The sequence below is a fragment of the Sebastes fasciatus genome, chromosome 23 (genome assembly GCF_043250625.1).
Source record: "Sebastes fasciatus isolate fSebFas1 chromosome 23, fSebFas1.pri, whole genome shotgun sequence".
NCBI classification, from domain to species: Eukaryota; Metazoa; Chordata; class Actinopteri; order Perciformes; family Sebastidae; genus Sebastes; species Sebastes fasciatus.
Window position 1 is genome coordinate 14259442 of NC_133817.1, and position 16497 is coordinate 14275938.

Genomic DNA, 16497 nt, shown 5'->3' on the forward strand with positions numbered 1-16497 from the left:
TGAGTCCAAATAATGCAGACTTATTCAATGTTGAAGCAAGCCATGCCATATCCAAATAATTAAAAAGATGGAAAAGGGGAAAAAAATCCAATGTTGAGAAGTGCAACAAGTATGAACAAGATAACAGCATGCAGGCACATGCAAAAATATTACGGTGAAAGGACAAAAAAAACAAAAACAATTAACAAAAAACGAATTGTCCATGCAAAACAAAAAGAAAAGCAAAACAAACCAAAAAATGCCACGTTAGCCATGAATGAGTCGAGGCAGTTCAAAGTGACATTTAAGTGACAGGTCGGCAATGTCACTGCACTGACCTGCATCCGAAATCTTTGCTGAGGTAAGATCTACAGCACCGTCTGTGGTACCACTGAAATTATAGCTGTTCTTACTCTTGTAAATGAACAGGCCAGCCTCTGCTAGGTTAGTGTCGGACATCGACGGCTTAATTCCACCAAACCCTCTCATGCCGTAAGGTGATCGGTCATACTGGTAATGGTCATCACGATATCCAAAACGATCTTCAGGCAGGGGTGTGGTAGGTTGCTGAGTCGTGCAGCTTCCTGCAAATGGGAGCTTGTACACAACATCACAGCATACAGCTCTTTTTCCTCCAGTCAGATCCACTGGTTTGCCATCATCATCTGTGATTACAGCTGTGACAACGTCTGCAGAAGCAGCATCCACTGATACCATAGTGTTGAATGGTTTTGTCGTGCTGAGGTCAACAGCTCCTGCCACTGTGGTTGTACCAGTAGTTAATCCATTAGCGACACAACTTGCAATACAAGTGGGTGCAATAGTGACAGGGGTGGTCTGGAAAGTCCCTCCACCTGTGCTTGATCCAACTGAGAGGTTAATAGGGATCTCTGTACCACTATCAAAGGAGGGCTGAGAATCAATTGGCCGATATATAATTTGAGAAACGGGCTCAAATGCTTTGTTTTTCGTTAGCTGAAGGGGCACTGAAGATAATTGAGAGGTGTCTGCGTTGTCACAATGCTGAATTGTGGCAGAGCAGGTCACAATGGTGATACTATCAGTCATTATAGAAACAGTGGATGATTCAGCACTGAGGTTGACCACACGTGACTGCACTGCACTGTTCTGACGACTGACATCAGTCACAAAGGACTGACGTCTTGAGTCTGGCCCAGAGGACAGATCCACACCATTCATGTCTGATTGAGGGTCCACCTTCATAGTCCTAAGGTCTACCACCTCAGAAGGTTGGACGGCCTGTCCATTCTGTGCTGGCAATTGGGGCTTAGGTTTCTCCATTGAGATTGGGACGCCATTTGCCCTTGGAGCTGGCACTGGTGGTGATGTCCTTTCATGAACAACAGAGAAAGTGGTCCTTTGGACTTCGGTGGTGACCAATTGAGAGATCAGGTTAGGCATAACCACAGGCGGCTGTGCCGAGGCAGATATAGCCTCAATTATGTGACAAGAACTAGATACATGTTTTTCTGGGCCACAAATCTCTTGACTTTCAATGGATTCTGTGACTCGCGTGTATGCCAGAGGCACCCTGGTTGTTTGAGGAGGGGCTGGTTGCGGATGCTGCTGTGGATAAGATTGAGGTTGAGGCTGTGGTTGGTGATAACTTTGGGGCTGAGCTTGGCGTAAAGGAGATACTGGGCCAGGGCTAGAGGGAGCTTGAGTTGAGATGCTGTCTACTGGAGAGCTGGGCTGAGATGGCAGTGTGATGACTACATATGTGTCACGAAGATTGCTGGCATATCTTGGAGACGAGGGAGACTTTGGTGAGGGTTGAAACAGCTTGCTCTCAGAAGAAGGGCTCAGATTTAGGGCTGTGTCATTACCAGAACCAGTGGGCAGTACGGTGGGTCTTGATGGATGTGGAGCATGGGCAGGTGAAGAAGGTTGTGAGCCCGGCTTTGGTGCAATTGGTGGTTTGACACCATGTCCTGGTCGATGGCTATCCCCAATCCCTGCATGAATGGATGGCTTTGGGGCAACAGGAGGGGGAACATGAGGCTTGTACATTGGTGTAACTGCTTGTCTTGTAGGTGGTCCTTGGGCTGCAGTCATAGCCACTACCTCTGGCCTGATTGGAGTTGCTGACGCCTGAGGTGGAAGTGGAACCGGAGCCTTCCTGGGAAAAACAGTAGGTTTTGGTGGGGTGGGAGGAGGCAGTGGCGGTGCAACAGGTACTTCTGCTTTTTCCTGAGAATTAGCCCTACGTATGACGCTTGGCTTGGGGGGTATAGGTGGGGCAGTTGACACCACGCTTGGAATACCGGGTGTGTACTGGGGAACTGTGGGCAAGGGTGATACACTGGCAATTACAGGGCCTGATGTTTTTGGGAGTGCACCAGATAAGTCAACAACATCAGCCTGGGATTCTGCGATTGTGGTGTGAGGTTGCTGGTCTGATGTGTACGATGGAGGGGACTCGGAAACCACTGTCACAGGCTCAGTTTCCACAGCTGATGATGTGTCTGATACCGCAGTTACATCCTCTTCCTTTTTAATCATACTCTCATCATCAGAAGACAACTCTCCTGAAGAGCACTGCGTCACCCTCAAGTCTGGAATGGGGTGGAGTGCCCGTCGAGATGCAGTGGCTTCCACTTCTGGCTCCTGAGTTGGACTTGTTCCAGGAGTCAGCCCTCTTTTAATTAGCTCTTCATAGGCAGTTTCAGCATCCAACAATGGCTTTCCATCTTTGCCTAACGTTACTGTGCTGCTTTGGGAGAAGGTATTCTCAGCAAGTTGCAACACAATTTCTGGGGTAGTGCTTTCCTTTTTGGGCTGCATATTTTGATACTCCTGCTCCAGCTTCATGAATTCCTTCCTCTTCTTGATCATGTCTTCATAAACTTCATCTGGTGATCTCAGTGTTCTGGGCTGAGCAGGAACAACAATCTTCTCTGGCTCCCCCAGATCAGTTGTTGAATTGTCGATAAGAGACGCATAGGCGTAGTCTTCAATAAGCATACCTCCATAAAGAGACTCTTTTCCCATTTGAATCTCGCCTTTCTCAAGTGTTGGAGACTTAGCCCTCAGCATTATTTCCTCATAAGCCTCATCAGCAGATTTGAGAGTTTTTTTCTGTAGTTGATCAGTATTTTGATCGTCTGTTGGGGATTGAAGAGATACTGATATGGGCAGTCGATAGGTTTTCTGAACCGCTGCTATCTTTGCAGCATGGATTTCAAATCCTTCCGAATCTGATTCAATACTGGGGGAGAAATCAGAGCAGGATGATCGTCTGATTTCCTCCATCTCAGCTTCTTGCCTCAGTTCCTCGGTCGGCGAGGCATCTTCAATGGGGGAAAGGTTGCTTGGTGGTGTCTTTGGACGCTCTCGCCTCCTCTGGGCTCGAATCTCTTCTTTGTCTTTCTTGGATTTTTTCCCAGAGCCCTTTTGTTTTTCCTGCTCCCTGAGCAGCTCCTCCTCTTCCCGTAACTCTTCTTCCTCAGAGGAGTCTTCAATAGTTGGCAGCATTTGACCAGGTTGCCTGTGTTTGGCTTTCCTGTGTTGTTTACCCTCACCAGAACGGATATTGCTGGGACTACTACTGTCACTGTCTTCGTCCAGTGATGAGAGGGATGTTGGGGATGTCCCAGGCGTGAAGCTGGACGCATGTAGACTGGATGACCCCTCACCTCTAGACCGATCATCTGGAGAGTCTGTAAGGCTTTCCATTTCAGGCTCTCCATCATCATTATGTATACGCATAGGGCTGCTGGTTGAATTCAGCTCCATAGTTTGGAATTTGCGAACTCCAGTACCAGTCTGTTGCTCCTCTTCTTTTGGTTCTTGTCCTTCCTCTTTGTCTATATCAGGTTTTTCCAACGAGCCACGGAGTTGCTTATCTTCTTCATCATCTGGACTGATAGTGCTTTTCTTGGTAAGTCGCCTGGCTTTTCCCGATGTACTCTTCTCTACAGCCTCTGTTGTCTTCTGTTCCATCTGTTTCTTCTCGTTCTCTTTGATCTTACGTCGAATTAGGTTTTCCTCATCAGACGGGGAACCATCCTCATTCTCACTCATTTCCATTATCTGCTTCCGGATAAATTCCTCATCATCCCCAGACATCGGGCTTTCTTTTCCAAAGCTTTCACTGCTATCATCCATGGAATCTGCCCTGACATCCATGGGCACAAGGAGCTTTTTCTTTGTGGTACCTTTGGCATTCTTCTCGGAAAGTTCCCTGTCATCTTCTGAGCTGGGTGAGTCAGGCGAGAGAGGAAGCACCTCTAGTTTACGTCTGGTCTTTAGAGTGTCTGTTAGTTTCTCCTCATCGTCCTTTGGTTGTGTGCTTGCCTGGGCCTCCAGAATGGGAAGGACGGTGCTTTCCAGCTTGGCTAGGTCTGATGGGCTGGTGGGACTGCTGTCCTTGGCGGCCAATTCTTTCTCCCCAGGCTCTTTCAAGGTCTCCACTGCTGTTTTCACCTGTTGAATTGAAATAAGACAATTAATTGTTTTCCTCAGATATTGCAATGAAAAATTTAAATATCTAAACTGGGATTTTTTTGTTTTTTACGTCTGAATCATGTGTAGGTGTGAGGAATAACATGGAGATGAAATAACGCTTTCTAGAACTCAATTAATTAGTTATAAAAAACTGTATTTTCCAATACATAAAAAGGGAATGGCAGCAAAACCCGGCCAGTTTGGTAAAATATCTCAATTTTCTATTTGTACTAAGTTCAAGTACTAAGCATTTACAGCAGCATGGAAGATGGAAATTACATTTAAATTATTATTTGGTATTTGATACATACAGTCTGTAATCAAAACATTCTACTGCATATTGCAGTGTTTTGATATTAAAGTCACTACGAGGAACTTTAATTTGATTTTGGCAGAAATAAAGCAAACGATGTACAAACACAATCATATAATCTACCACTACTTGTGCTAAATACTATGGTCACCTCAGCGACTGCATCCTCATCACTGGGCTTTCCCAGAGCCTCCTCCTTTGGGCCTTTGTCCTGCTCACTAACTACAGACACTGGGATTTCAGGTTCTGCTACAGGGACTGGAGCTACTGATACAGACACACCTCCATGTTCAAAAGCTGTCTCTGATACTTCATCCTTCTTTGATATTGTGTTCTTTCCTACATCAAACTCTGCAGTGCCAGCTTTGTCGCAGACTGTGCTCGTCTCTGATACTGAAATAAGTCCGTGGATGCTGCCAGCAACAGGTTGTGACTCAGCCTCTTTTTTGTCATGTTTTTCTTCCTTCTCTTTGATTGACACCTTTTGCTCTGCAGCTTTCTCATCGCTGCCCATCAGAGCCAACGTCTCCCTCTCTACTTCATGTTGATTTTCAGTAATACTGTTTGCATTTTGTGAAGCAGCTTCTGTCTCCTGAACTAGTTTCTCCTCACAGGATTTATCTCTGACTTGTGTCCCGCTAATGACAGCTGAGGAAGACACCATCTCGACACTTTTCATTGATTCCTTGACTTTTTCTTGCTCTTTAGGATCAGGAGTTGAGGGAACAGATGTAACCACTGCTTTCTCAGATTTATCATCTGCGTTTGTGTCTATAGGTGTCTGCTTTTCCTCTTTCTGTGCGACACTCAATGCTTCGACCATAAGCTTTCCTTTCTCCTCTGACTTCTCTGGCAATGATACTGTCTCGACAAGTCTTTCATCAGCAGGTGATGGCTCATTCTTTGTTCCTGGTTCTATCTCTTTATGTATCTCTTCTTTTGGGATTTGTTCAGTGACAGTCGGAGCTGTTGCTGTTTCTTTCTTCTCTATTACAGGACAAACATTTTCTGTTTCAGTAGATGAAAGAGCTTTATCAACCTTTTCCTCCAGAGGTTTCTGGTCATTTACCGTCTCAACTGTTGCCTCTTCTTCAAAAACCTTCCCTTCGTCAGCTTTTACCTCAGTTGCCATCTCTGCAGCTACATTCTTCTGAACTCCCTCCTCTGCAAAGGCCTTGCCATTAAATGAATTTCCTGCCTTCTCAATAGCTCTGTCCTCAATGGTTTCTTTCTCAATAATTTTTACTTCAGCGGCGTCCTTCACTGTTTTCATCTCAACTGATGTTTTCTCATCAGGTATTTTCTGCTTAGCTGTTTCCGCTTCAATAATAACTTTATTCTCAACAGTATTCTCCTCTTTTGCCTCCTCCAGAGCTTTAGTTTCTCCTTCAACTGGAGCAACAGGAGGTGACTTATCTGCTAGGTCCTCCTCTTTTTCTATGGGTTTGTTTTCCACTCTATCAGCCGGACTTTCCTCCTCTGAAGCTGAGACAGGATGTTTGTTCTCTGACACTACAGAAGGACTTTCAGATTCTATGCATTTTGCTGGTTCTAGTTTTAATTCTTGCTGGGTCTCATCAGGTTTACTGTCAACATGAGCTACATGTTCTTCATCCTCAACTGCAGGAGGAGGAGGAGCATCTTCTCTGCATACTGGCTTCTCTATTATAGATTCTGGTTCTACTTTTATTTCTGTAGTAACTTCATTCTTTACATCAGGTGCTACACTGTCGGCCTCAGGTTTTGTAGTGATGTTTGTTTGTTCCACATTAAGAGCTATGTCTGCTGGAGTAGCTTCATCTATCTGGGGTTTTTCACTTGGCTTAGCAAGCTCTACCTCTGTGATTTTCTCCTCTTTTACATTCGCAGCTGACGAATCTGGCTTTGGATCAAGCTGAACAGGAACTTCCTGTGAGACCGCCTCTGGGATCGAGGCAGGTTTTGGCTCAACTGAATCAGTTGTCACTTCTGGAAGCTTTTCTGGAGTGGGCTCCACTTTCTCATTATCTGTCAGGGGAGCTGCAGCTGGAGTAATCTTGGGATTTGGCTCTGTTTCTACCTCAGCAGAGACTGCTGTCTTGTCTAAACCTGTATTAGTCAATAGATTCTGCGTCTCCCTTTCCACAGCGACAGAAAAGTCCTCTGTTGAGCTACTCTGTTGTTGACCTGCTGGGGTTACACTGACAGGTGCACTCTGTGCTTGTTGCTCAACATTAGATGGCTCTGACTCAGAGCGAGTACGGTTCTCTGCTGCCTTCTCAGAGCTGCTCTGTTGTTGCTCAACTGCTGGGATGTCACTGACAATTGCACTGTGTTGATCAGCATCAGACGGCTCTGTCTCAAGGTGAGGGTGGTCCTCTGCTATTTTCTCAGAGCTGTTCTGCTGTTGCTCAACTGCTGGGATACTCTCAGCTATACTTTCTGACACTGGAGCTTGATGCTCAGGGTGAATTACAGGCTCAGACACTGCTTCAGCTGCAATTGTTTGTTTTTGTTCTATTGACTGTGGTGTTTCCTGGTGGGTGCTATCAGGAGATGGGACACTAACAGAAAGAGGGGCATCATGATGAGGTGCGGGAATGGTTTCGGGCTCTACCTTGGTATCAGGAGCCGGTGGGGTTAGGTCTGGTGCTTCTACTACAGGTTTGCTATCTACAGCAGCGGGGGCAGGGGTGGAAGAGGGAGCGGGAGCAGGTGGTTGCTTGTTCGGGGACGCCATGGCTTGAGGTGGCATGTCTCCCAGCTGGCCCGACACGGCTCTTTGGGTCTGACAGTTGAGGCAAAGCCATTCTTTCTGTAACACAAAGATACAAACAAACAAGTTAAGAATTCAAATTAATTTCTGTTTGCTGCAATATGATTTCTACCACTTGATTTGTTATGTTTTGAATTGTACGAAATGACTTGACAACACTGCTGAAAAATCAACCACAACTAATTACAGTTATCTTCTCTGAATTCTAACACAGCTATGTGAAACTAAGGGGAGACACCCCAGGTGAATAGGGTTAAAGAAAAACTACTAGATACCACCATGACACTTCCCCAGTTGATTACTTACATGAAGATAAATATTTTTTTTATAACAAGTTTTCTGACAATGTATGTTAAAATGAAGCATCATCTTGTCATCAAATATGTGCTAATTTGCATATGTTTCCAGAACGGAAATGTGAAGATTGGATAAAACCAGTTTCAAAATTTTTTCATTTTGTTTATATATTAGAGTCAAATGTTTTTACAGAGGGAATTTTGGATATCTCTTTAATCACTCCATAAATCAGAAAACTTCTGTCAACAGCCATAAAAAAAATCATTTTCGCCATGATTTTATGAATAAAATGTTCTATAAATCAGGCTGTGAATGATACATGAAGAAACGCCTCTGTAAAAACCTTCAGAATATAGATAGGAATGGAACTGGAACGTTTGGTGTATGCAAGTGCTGCTGAAGTGCATATTTCTGGCTTAAAACTCATTTACAGAAAACTGCCTTTATAGATATGGATTGTAAAATTCCATAGACACTTCAGGTGACTAGGTTAAAAATTCAACTAATAGATATCACCATGAAAGTTTCCCAGTTGATTACTTACATTAAAACAATTATTTCTTATATTACAAGTGTTCTGAAATCTTATGTTTAAATATGCAAATGATCATCATTTGCATATTTAATTAGGAGAAATCTACAAATGCAAATAGAAAAAGTTTAGTAAAATAAACACCTAATTGTGTATTTTGGATGTTTTCTTTCCACTAGTCTGAAAGAAGTTATGGAAGTGAATTAGCCCAAAATCTCAAAATTGACCAGTGCATGAAACACGTGACTGTGACAAGGCACCAGTGTAACTTCTTCTATTTCAAGGGAAGCTTTTTACATTTATGGGACTTAAGAGACAGGCCTATGCATAATGCATGGTAATGGGACAGGGCTTTACCAAGGCATGTCAGAAAGGGTTGGGTGGCCTGAGCAGACATTTCCTGTAGCAGACTAAACAGAGAAACTGTGTTTGAATGTGTATTTTTATGTGCATGCATGCTTTAAACATGACAGTAGAATGTGCACATATCCTAAACCCGTTAATTCAATTACTTACAAACATTTAAGACTGAAAACAAGAACCTTCTGCATGATTATTGTGCGACTCAGTGAACCACAACTGTTTTTCCCCAAAATGCTGTGCTCCCTGATCATCTTATTTAGTTCCAATTACACCTCTATTCAAACGCTGAGGCACAGCACGGACCAATTTAAAGAATTGGCTACTGCTGTTTTCTCTTTAAGTACCATCATTTCCTTTTTAAATTCACCTGGGATGTTGTCCTTACAACAAAAAGCATTGCTGGCACAGCTGCTCTAATCTGTCATCTCAGGGCTCTGCTAAATCTGTCTTGTCCTGGCGATCTTATTATTGTTGTATATTCCCATGCACTCACTTAAACACCGGACTCTAGAGGAACATACCTACACCGAAGGCCCTGCCGAGGGCTATAATTCAAGAGTTGCAGCTATTATTGGCGCTTAATATCCAGTACTGCTTTGCTTTAAGTGGTAATAAAAGTGTTGATAAACAATCAACATGCTGGGATTTGAGAAAAGGGCATACGCACTCACACACATACCTATAAAACCAGAACATGTATTATGGGAACCACATACGCAAACATAATCTACCTCACACACACACCACTTCCATACCAGCCCTGTCTCCTAAAAGTTACGTTTCCATACAGCTAAACAGCATTCTCAATTATGTTTGGAGGGAAACATATTTTGTCGCAGATTACGTTTGTCTTGAACGTGTCCCAAATAGTTCGCGGACGGCCGCTGCAAGTGGCATAGTACAACGAGCGATGCACAGAGCAGGTGACTTAGTTTATCAAGCAACCATTAATGAAAGTTACATGGAATAATAACGTTACTGGTCTAATAACTAGTATAACAAGCGAGAAAATACACTAGGGAAATCTGAGAAAGCCAAACCATGATGTTTTTTTTTACTAAACCTAACTAAGTAGTTTTGTTGTGATTTTTGTTTCAATTTGTTTCAACGTTAACCATGTGTTTAAAACTGTTTAAAACGGCATCCGTAATCCAGGAGAATGTTTCCTTCAGGACTGCACGATTATGGCCAAAATGATAATCATGATTATTTTTGATCAATATTGAAATCACGATTATTTATCACGATTATTCATAGATTTTAGGGACAAAATATTGCAATTTCACATTTTAAATAAACAGATCGCTGCTTTCAACTCCATGTTGTGCTACATTTCAACTGTCAAACACTCTAAATGTTATCCTTTTACTTTGTTATTATCATCTATAGTGGTTATTTAAAAATAAAAAAACACATAATTCAAATGATTAGCAAATAAATGACTGTATTTTCATTTCAATATTTTAAAAAATCTTGATATTAGTAGTTTTAATAATAGATTACAATCTTTAGAACGCATCACGATAGCGTTATAATTTACCATCGCCTAATACTCCTTTTTGCTGAGTAGACCCTGAACGCACCATAATGTAACTGAATGGAACCTCCGGTGTGCCGAAGTAAACTCATCATGTGGAGGCTGCACGTGTGTGACTGGCAAAATATGAGACTGCTGAAAACGACCGGCTTCGATCGGCCCCCGATTGACGGTTCATCTTTTGCTGTTAGTTTGGGAGGCGCTTGATTTATGCAAGTTTTTTATGAGGGGAGCACGCATTTTAAACGTCAATATCGCAGTCCATCATGTTCATTTAATTGTGGGAAGCCAAAATTGTGATTGTGCTTAATATTCCATTAATTGTGCAGCCCTAGTTTCCCACCAAACGTAATTGAGAAGGCAGTTTCGTTGTATGGGAACGCAATTTTGCAGGAGACAGGGTTGTCGACACACACACACACACACACACACACCTACAGTATACAGTGACTCTGGAGTTAATAGTCAGCATGTTTCCAACCATCCTCCACTCTGACGTAAACACCTCTTTTCACATTTCACCAAGTGCTCTAACATTCCTCTGTGACCCTCCCTCTTATGAATGCCTCCGCCTGGCTTAACAGCGGGGTTTATGCTAAATTCGGTCTTCAGAGAAGATCGCAGCCTGCATGTTAAGCCATGCAGCAGACAAGCCACCTCTCTCCAAGCACAGACAGAAAGAGGGCGACAGGAGGAGGATGGAAGATGATGACTGAGGGTATGTCGCAGCAGCAAAGTCGGGGTAAATAAGGCATGAGCCGCCGTGTTTCAGTCCATGCCTGAACCGTAGGAAGCTTACACTCTAGAAAGTATGACACCCCTGCAGACACATCTCAGCGGCATGTAGACAAACATGAAAAAGGCAGCAAATGGCGAGGAGAGAAGTAGTAATGGCGACGGGTTTATACCCCCCTTTTCTGTTTTCTTCTTCCTTTCTCTTCCTCTCTCTCTTTTCTATTTTATTAAGTAAATAGTGTAAAAATCAAAAGTCAAAACAAATGTCAAAAGTTTGCACAAATGCTTTCAATACAAATATTTAAAACATGAAAGAAGTAGTACAGAAAGAGATGATATTAATATCTGGAAGGAGAGAAGGAAACAGACGGTTCGGAAGCCAACGAAAGAAAAAAGATGCCAGTGCTAAGGTTTGCTGATGTTGGTGAGTTACATTCCCAACTCGACAGAAATCTAGTTAATCCTCAGACATGATGATGGACACAGCACAGATGCATTTGTGCTGTTTGTACGTATGTGCGTGAGCGAGCACGCGAGCTTGACGGCTCTATCAGTTAAACCAGAGACCGGGCACTGAGAGCCGGAGAGATGGCCGCCAGATACGAAAAGCTGAAAACCCCACTCAGTCAGACAGCCGGTCGGCCACTTCAGAGAGCCAGTCATCACCGACGTTATCAACACATCACAAACAGGCACACTTAAAGCTTTTACTGCACCCCTTCAAAAACACTCAGTCAGTGTGTTTCTTATAGCTGCTGTGAAGAACTAAATCACCCCTTTTTATGTCATCTGGAAAAACAGATATGTTACTTTAACTCGCGACTGCTAAGTGGCCATCTCCAATGTATTTCCTACTAACACATCTTACAGCAATCGCCCTGAAAGACCATCAAGTGTCTTCCTGGCTTCACTTTAAGTAACAGCTCTGACTTCAACACCCAGAAACCAATGCAGTTCAGATGTCTGTAAACAGTGAGCCTTTGTTTACCTTCCCAGGTAGCCTGGATTGCTTTACACCTAAGAATACAGAGCAATGGAAAAAGCAAATAATGTCATCCCAGTTCATACAACATGCTTTTTTCAAATAGTAATAAAATTCATATTAGTCAATTAGTCGTTATTGTCCTTAGGCACAGTGTTGCTTTGAGCTAAATGTTATCAGCATGCTAACATGCTGATGTTTAGCAGGAAATATTTACCAGGCTTTAGGGGGTAAATAACAGGTTTCATCACGATACGATATTATATTGATTATTTGGACAATGATACAAAATTTGCTGATATCACGAAGTCTGCCACGATACCATTTCGATTTGATTCAATTCAGGAGCCGGAGATCGATATGAGACGATATCATTATAACTATTTAACACAATCAGTTACATTTATATTAACTCATGAAAAACAACTAAAGTATGATTTGAAAATTTGACATTGACATTTAAATGAAAAACTATTTATTCTTTTTAATAAAAATAATGAAAATAGACCTCCTGTTATTCACTATAAAGAGCTGCATTTCTCAGGTTTAAGCACTGTTTGAATGTTTAGGAAGGGGGTGCACTTGGACGAAAATCGTGAAACACAGACGTGCCATGGGAATTTCAAAATAAAGGAGCATCTTAAAGATGAAGATATGTATCAATGTTTTCACTTTGCATCGATGGCATTGGATCGTTGATCACTGAATCGATACATCGATCAATATCGATGCACCGTTACACCCCTTCCAGGTTAACCATTTAAGTTTAGCACGCTAGCATGGCAACATTTGTTTATTAGCACTAAATACAAAGTACAGCTGAAGCTGATGGGAATGTCATTAGTTCTGCAGGTATTTGGTCATAAACCAGTGTATTGGGGAAACTGGGGAAATTTAACTTGATGATGTCACTAGATGAAAAGTAGGGGGATCATCAAGTTATTATTATTCATCCATGTCTGTACCAAATTCCATTACAATCCATCCACTAAAAACAAATGAGGACAGCGATGTGACACAAAAACAGTGTCCACAAAAAAGGGAAATGAATTCCCCAAAAAAGCCGTCCAATAGTTGTTAAGATATTTCGCTAAAATACAAATAAGTCAACCTTCATCCTCTGGGGACCATGAATTCTTGTACCAAATTTCACGGCAATCCTTCAAATAGTTGTTGAGAAATTTCCATCTGGACAAAAAGGGTGGTTGGTAGATCGACCTACCGACAGACCAACATTGCTCTCTGTAAAGCCCCGCTGCTCGCATGGCTAAAATTAATGAACAGATTAATTGATAATGACAAGTTAATTAACTCTCGTTATAAGAATTGTCTCATTTTATCATCGGAGAAGACTTTTCACCAGTACCACCACACCCATTAAAAATTTCATTTATAGAGCGAATCCACAGGGTCTAAATTAGCCGGGATGGTACGCTCTTCTCTCGCAGCGTTGCCTTGTAATTAACACCAACGAGACAGGTGTATTTTTGTATAACAATCTTTCCTGCTGCAAGCTTTCAAAGAATATGTGACATGCCTGTGTGCGTTTCTGTCTGTCTGCTGTGATGAGTTCTGCAAAAAGCAGCATGGATGATTCACAAAAGCAGGGGAGTCGCTCGCTCACATCACCATCTTACAAGGACGATTCCTAGCATCACATGTGCATGGATACCAACAAGTTGACACACATCAACACCCACAGAGATGAGCTTGTGACGGCGTCGATGTCATACATATACTCAGATGAAAGGTGTGAAATACCTCGGAAGGAAATGACAACTTGCTCTCTCTCTTCCCGCATGACGTGTCTCAAACAAATACAAGCTTATACGTGAATGAATAAGGGCAGACTCAGTGTGAGTCTCTTTCATCTCCGACTTTCCATCCTCCTCAAACTTCCTCCAAGGACACAGAGAGGAGACAAACTGAAAACCGCAGACGGCAACCAGATATTGATACAAGATGGGCTGCAGCCATGCCCATGTTCGGTTATTGTTTCCAACTGGGAATTGGGAGTGTTGTGAAGGTCGGTGCAGCTCTTTGATTAAGACGCAAGGATCCTACGAGGGTTTTACCCATCTAAATTTAGACAGAGCCTGGCACTGGCGGAAATAGAGGATCTAGAGGAAGGATGGGACAGATGGATAAAGACAGATGAGAGGATGGAGGAGGAGAGCGGTAGAGGAAATGTGAGGACATGCGCGAAAAAAAGGGGTCATAATGGTGTGAGAGGCAAGAGAAAAGCAGCGGGATGAAGAACAAAAGAGAAGCAAACAGCAAACAGATAAGCTAACAGGATGAAAACAAAAGGCAGTAAGAGAAAAGGAGCATGGTGTAAGAGTGAGGGAAAGAGTGAAGGAGTAGAAGCGAAGGAGCTTAATGGTGATTGGAGGTGACTCAACACCAGTTCCTGCCAACAAGCTTAACATCATCACCATGTAAATCTGCTAATCAATTGCCAGAAAGTCAAGACAAGCTGCATCATGATTACTGCCAGGAACGTCCTTAAAATGTTACAGTACAGATTGAAAATGGAGTTGACGTCACTTACACGTATAGTGGCACAATGTCCTACCCTGCTTCCAGGTTCAACTAGCCTTAACTGCTCAGTGCTGATGAGGGAAAAAACTTGAAGAAGGCGACAGCTCTGCTGGTGAGCTTAGTTTAGCATAAAGACTGAAAAGAGCAGGAAACAGCTAGTCTGGCTCCATCCAAAGGTAATAAAAGTCGCCTGTTAGCATCTGGGGGCCTCGCTGGTTGCCTTGGCGACCTCATGGTGACAAGACCCCAGGAAGTCACAGCTCCCAGCCATTTCAGTTTTTGTATGTATTAAACAAACACGATATAAGGTGTGCTTAGTGAACTTTAGAGTAGCTGGTAGTGGATTTTGTTATCTACAAACAGAGCAAGGCAAGCCTGTTCCCAGTCTATATGCATATTCAACAGTTAAATATATGATACAGGTGTTTTTGATCCATATTACAAGATTCATGAGTATCTACAAGCCTGACATCCCCAGACCAAATCACAAATGTGAATTAGTCTGGAACCTCTCAGTTCATTATCGATTTCCAAAAGGTGCGTTACCAACATGTGACGATCAACGTGACGATCAACATGTGATGATAAATGTTTGACACAGCAGGTCGCTAAATTACGAATCCTGCCATGGTGAAGGCATGACCCGCACTACTCTGCCTCTGATTGGCTAGTACTGGTTGCCTTCGTTGGTTGGATTGGTTAGGTTTTGGCATGAGGAGTGAGATTGGTTAGGGTTAGGGTAAGAATATCAGGATAAGCCAATCAGAAGCCGAGTAGGCGGGTCATGCCTTAGGCATAAAAAAATATTGAGCAAGTCCAGCAAAGAATAACACCTGAACGACGGAAAAATGTAGACAGACTCATGCAGACATATTATGAGTGGGTATATCGAATTTTTGCCAAATCCTGTCGGAAGTAGGTCACGGCAAAAACATCTTTCTTCTCAAGAAAAGCTTGAGAAATGCAGTTGATTGTTCTTCTTCTAGCCAAAATAGACTGTGCAGTTCGTTCAATACTGATGCGATAGCGGCTTCAACAGAAAGTTCCATATCAGCTGCAGCCATCTTGGTTGTTTTCCAAAATGCCTCAACCTCATTCGACTTTACAGTCTTTGTCTCAAACACGCCCCATAGATAAATGGTTGTGATTGGCCCATCGCTGAGGTTCGGATAAATCAAATACCATGCAAGTCAAGGAAAATACTATACAATCCTTATTATATTGATAAAAGGGCTGGCTATATAATGAGACTAGTGTCCTTTCTGCAGCACTGCTCATGTCACCTCCCAGTGCTAAAGCTCTTGCTAAAAGTAAAGTCTGGAAGTCGTTGCCCTTTTCTCATTGATGAGTGTTGCTGAGTGGCCAACTTAATTATAATGCACTAGACACGCAGAACATCACAGCATCAGCTCCTTTGTAAGCCAAAAAAGATTTTTGTCCTAATAAATGTCCCAGTGTGATAGATGTTCCCATCTCGGCTTCAACGTGCTGTATGCAGGCTTTTCAAGCGATCCATGTTCATGTGTTAATGTAATTCTCGTTTGAATCATGAAACTTAATGTTATGTGTGCAGTGATAGCCTCAAGGCTGGAGAACTGGGCTTCGGACCAAGACATTGTTGGCTTTAATCCCAAAATGAGTAACAAAATCGGTGCGAGGGAAGTTGAATAAATTGAATGCCGCTGTCAAAAAAGCCTCAGAGAAAAGTACTTTTAACCCTCAGCTGCTTAGTAACCAGCTGTGGTTGTACCAGTTAGATCGTAGATGGGAATGTGCGTAACTGAATGCGAAGCAGAGTGCTGCAGGAAACCACTGCAAGCCATCTGAGAAAACATTCTCGGGGTAAATGAGGGTTGAATAAAAGATAATTATCCAATTTTGTATGCAAATCTTTTATCAGACTCAAAGCTGACGGGTCACGAACAAGAGTGGCTATGTCACTACATTGGGGATTGATATTCCGATGCCATGTGAGGTGAAAAGAAATAGAAATAGA

The 16497-nt window shown here is 42.7% G+C and overlaps 1 protein-coding gene across 6 annotated transcripts in view; it reads right to left on the reverse strand.

The window, feature by feature from the left end:
- Window positions 1-16497, reverse strand: part of pcloa (piccolo presynaptic cytomatrix protein a) — a 72826-nt gene that overhangs the window by 32359 nt on the left and 23970 nt on the right. For all 6 annotated transcript variants that reach the window (XM_074626095.1, XM_074626093.1, XM_074626092.1 and 3 more), the window contains exons 4-5: window positions 7356-7553; window positions 318-4425 (exon numbers count right to left, since the gene is read on the reverse strand). In XM_074626095.1, the coding sequence (XP_074482196.1) occupies window positions 318-4425; window positions 7356-7553 (4306 nt within the window). The remainder of the gene's footprint in view (window positions 1-317; window positions 4426-7355; window positions 7554-16497) is intronic.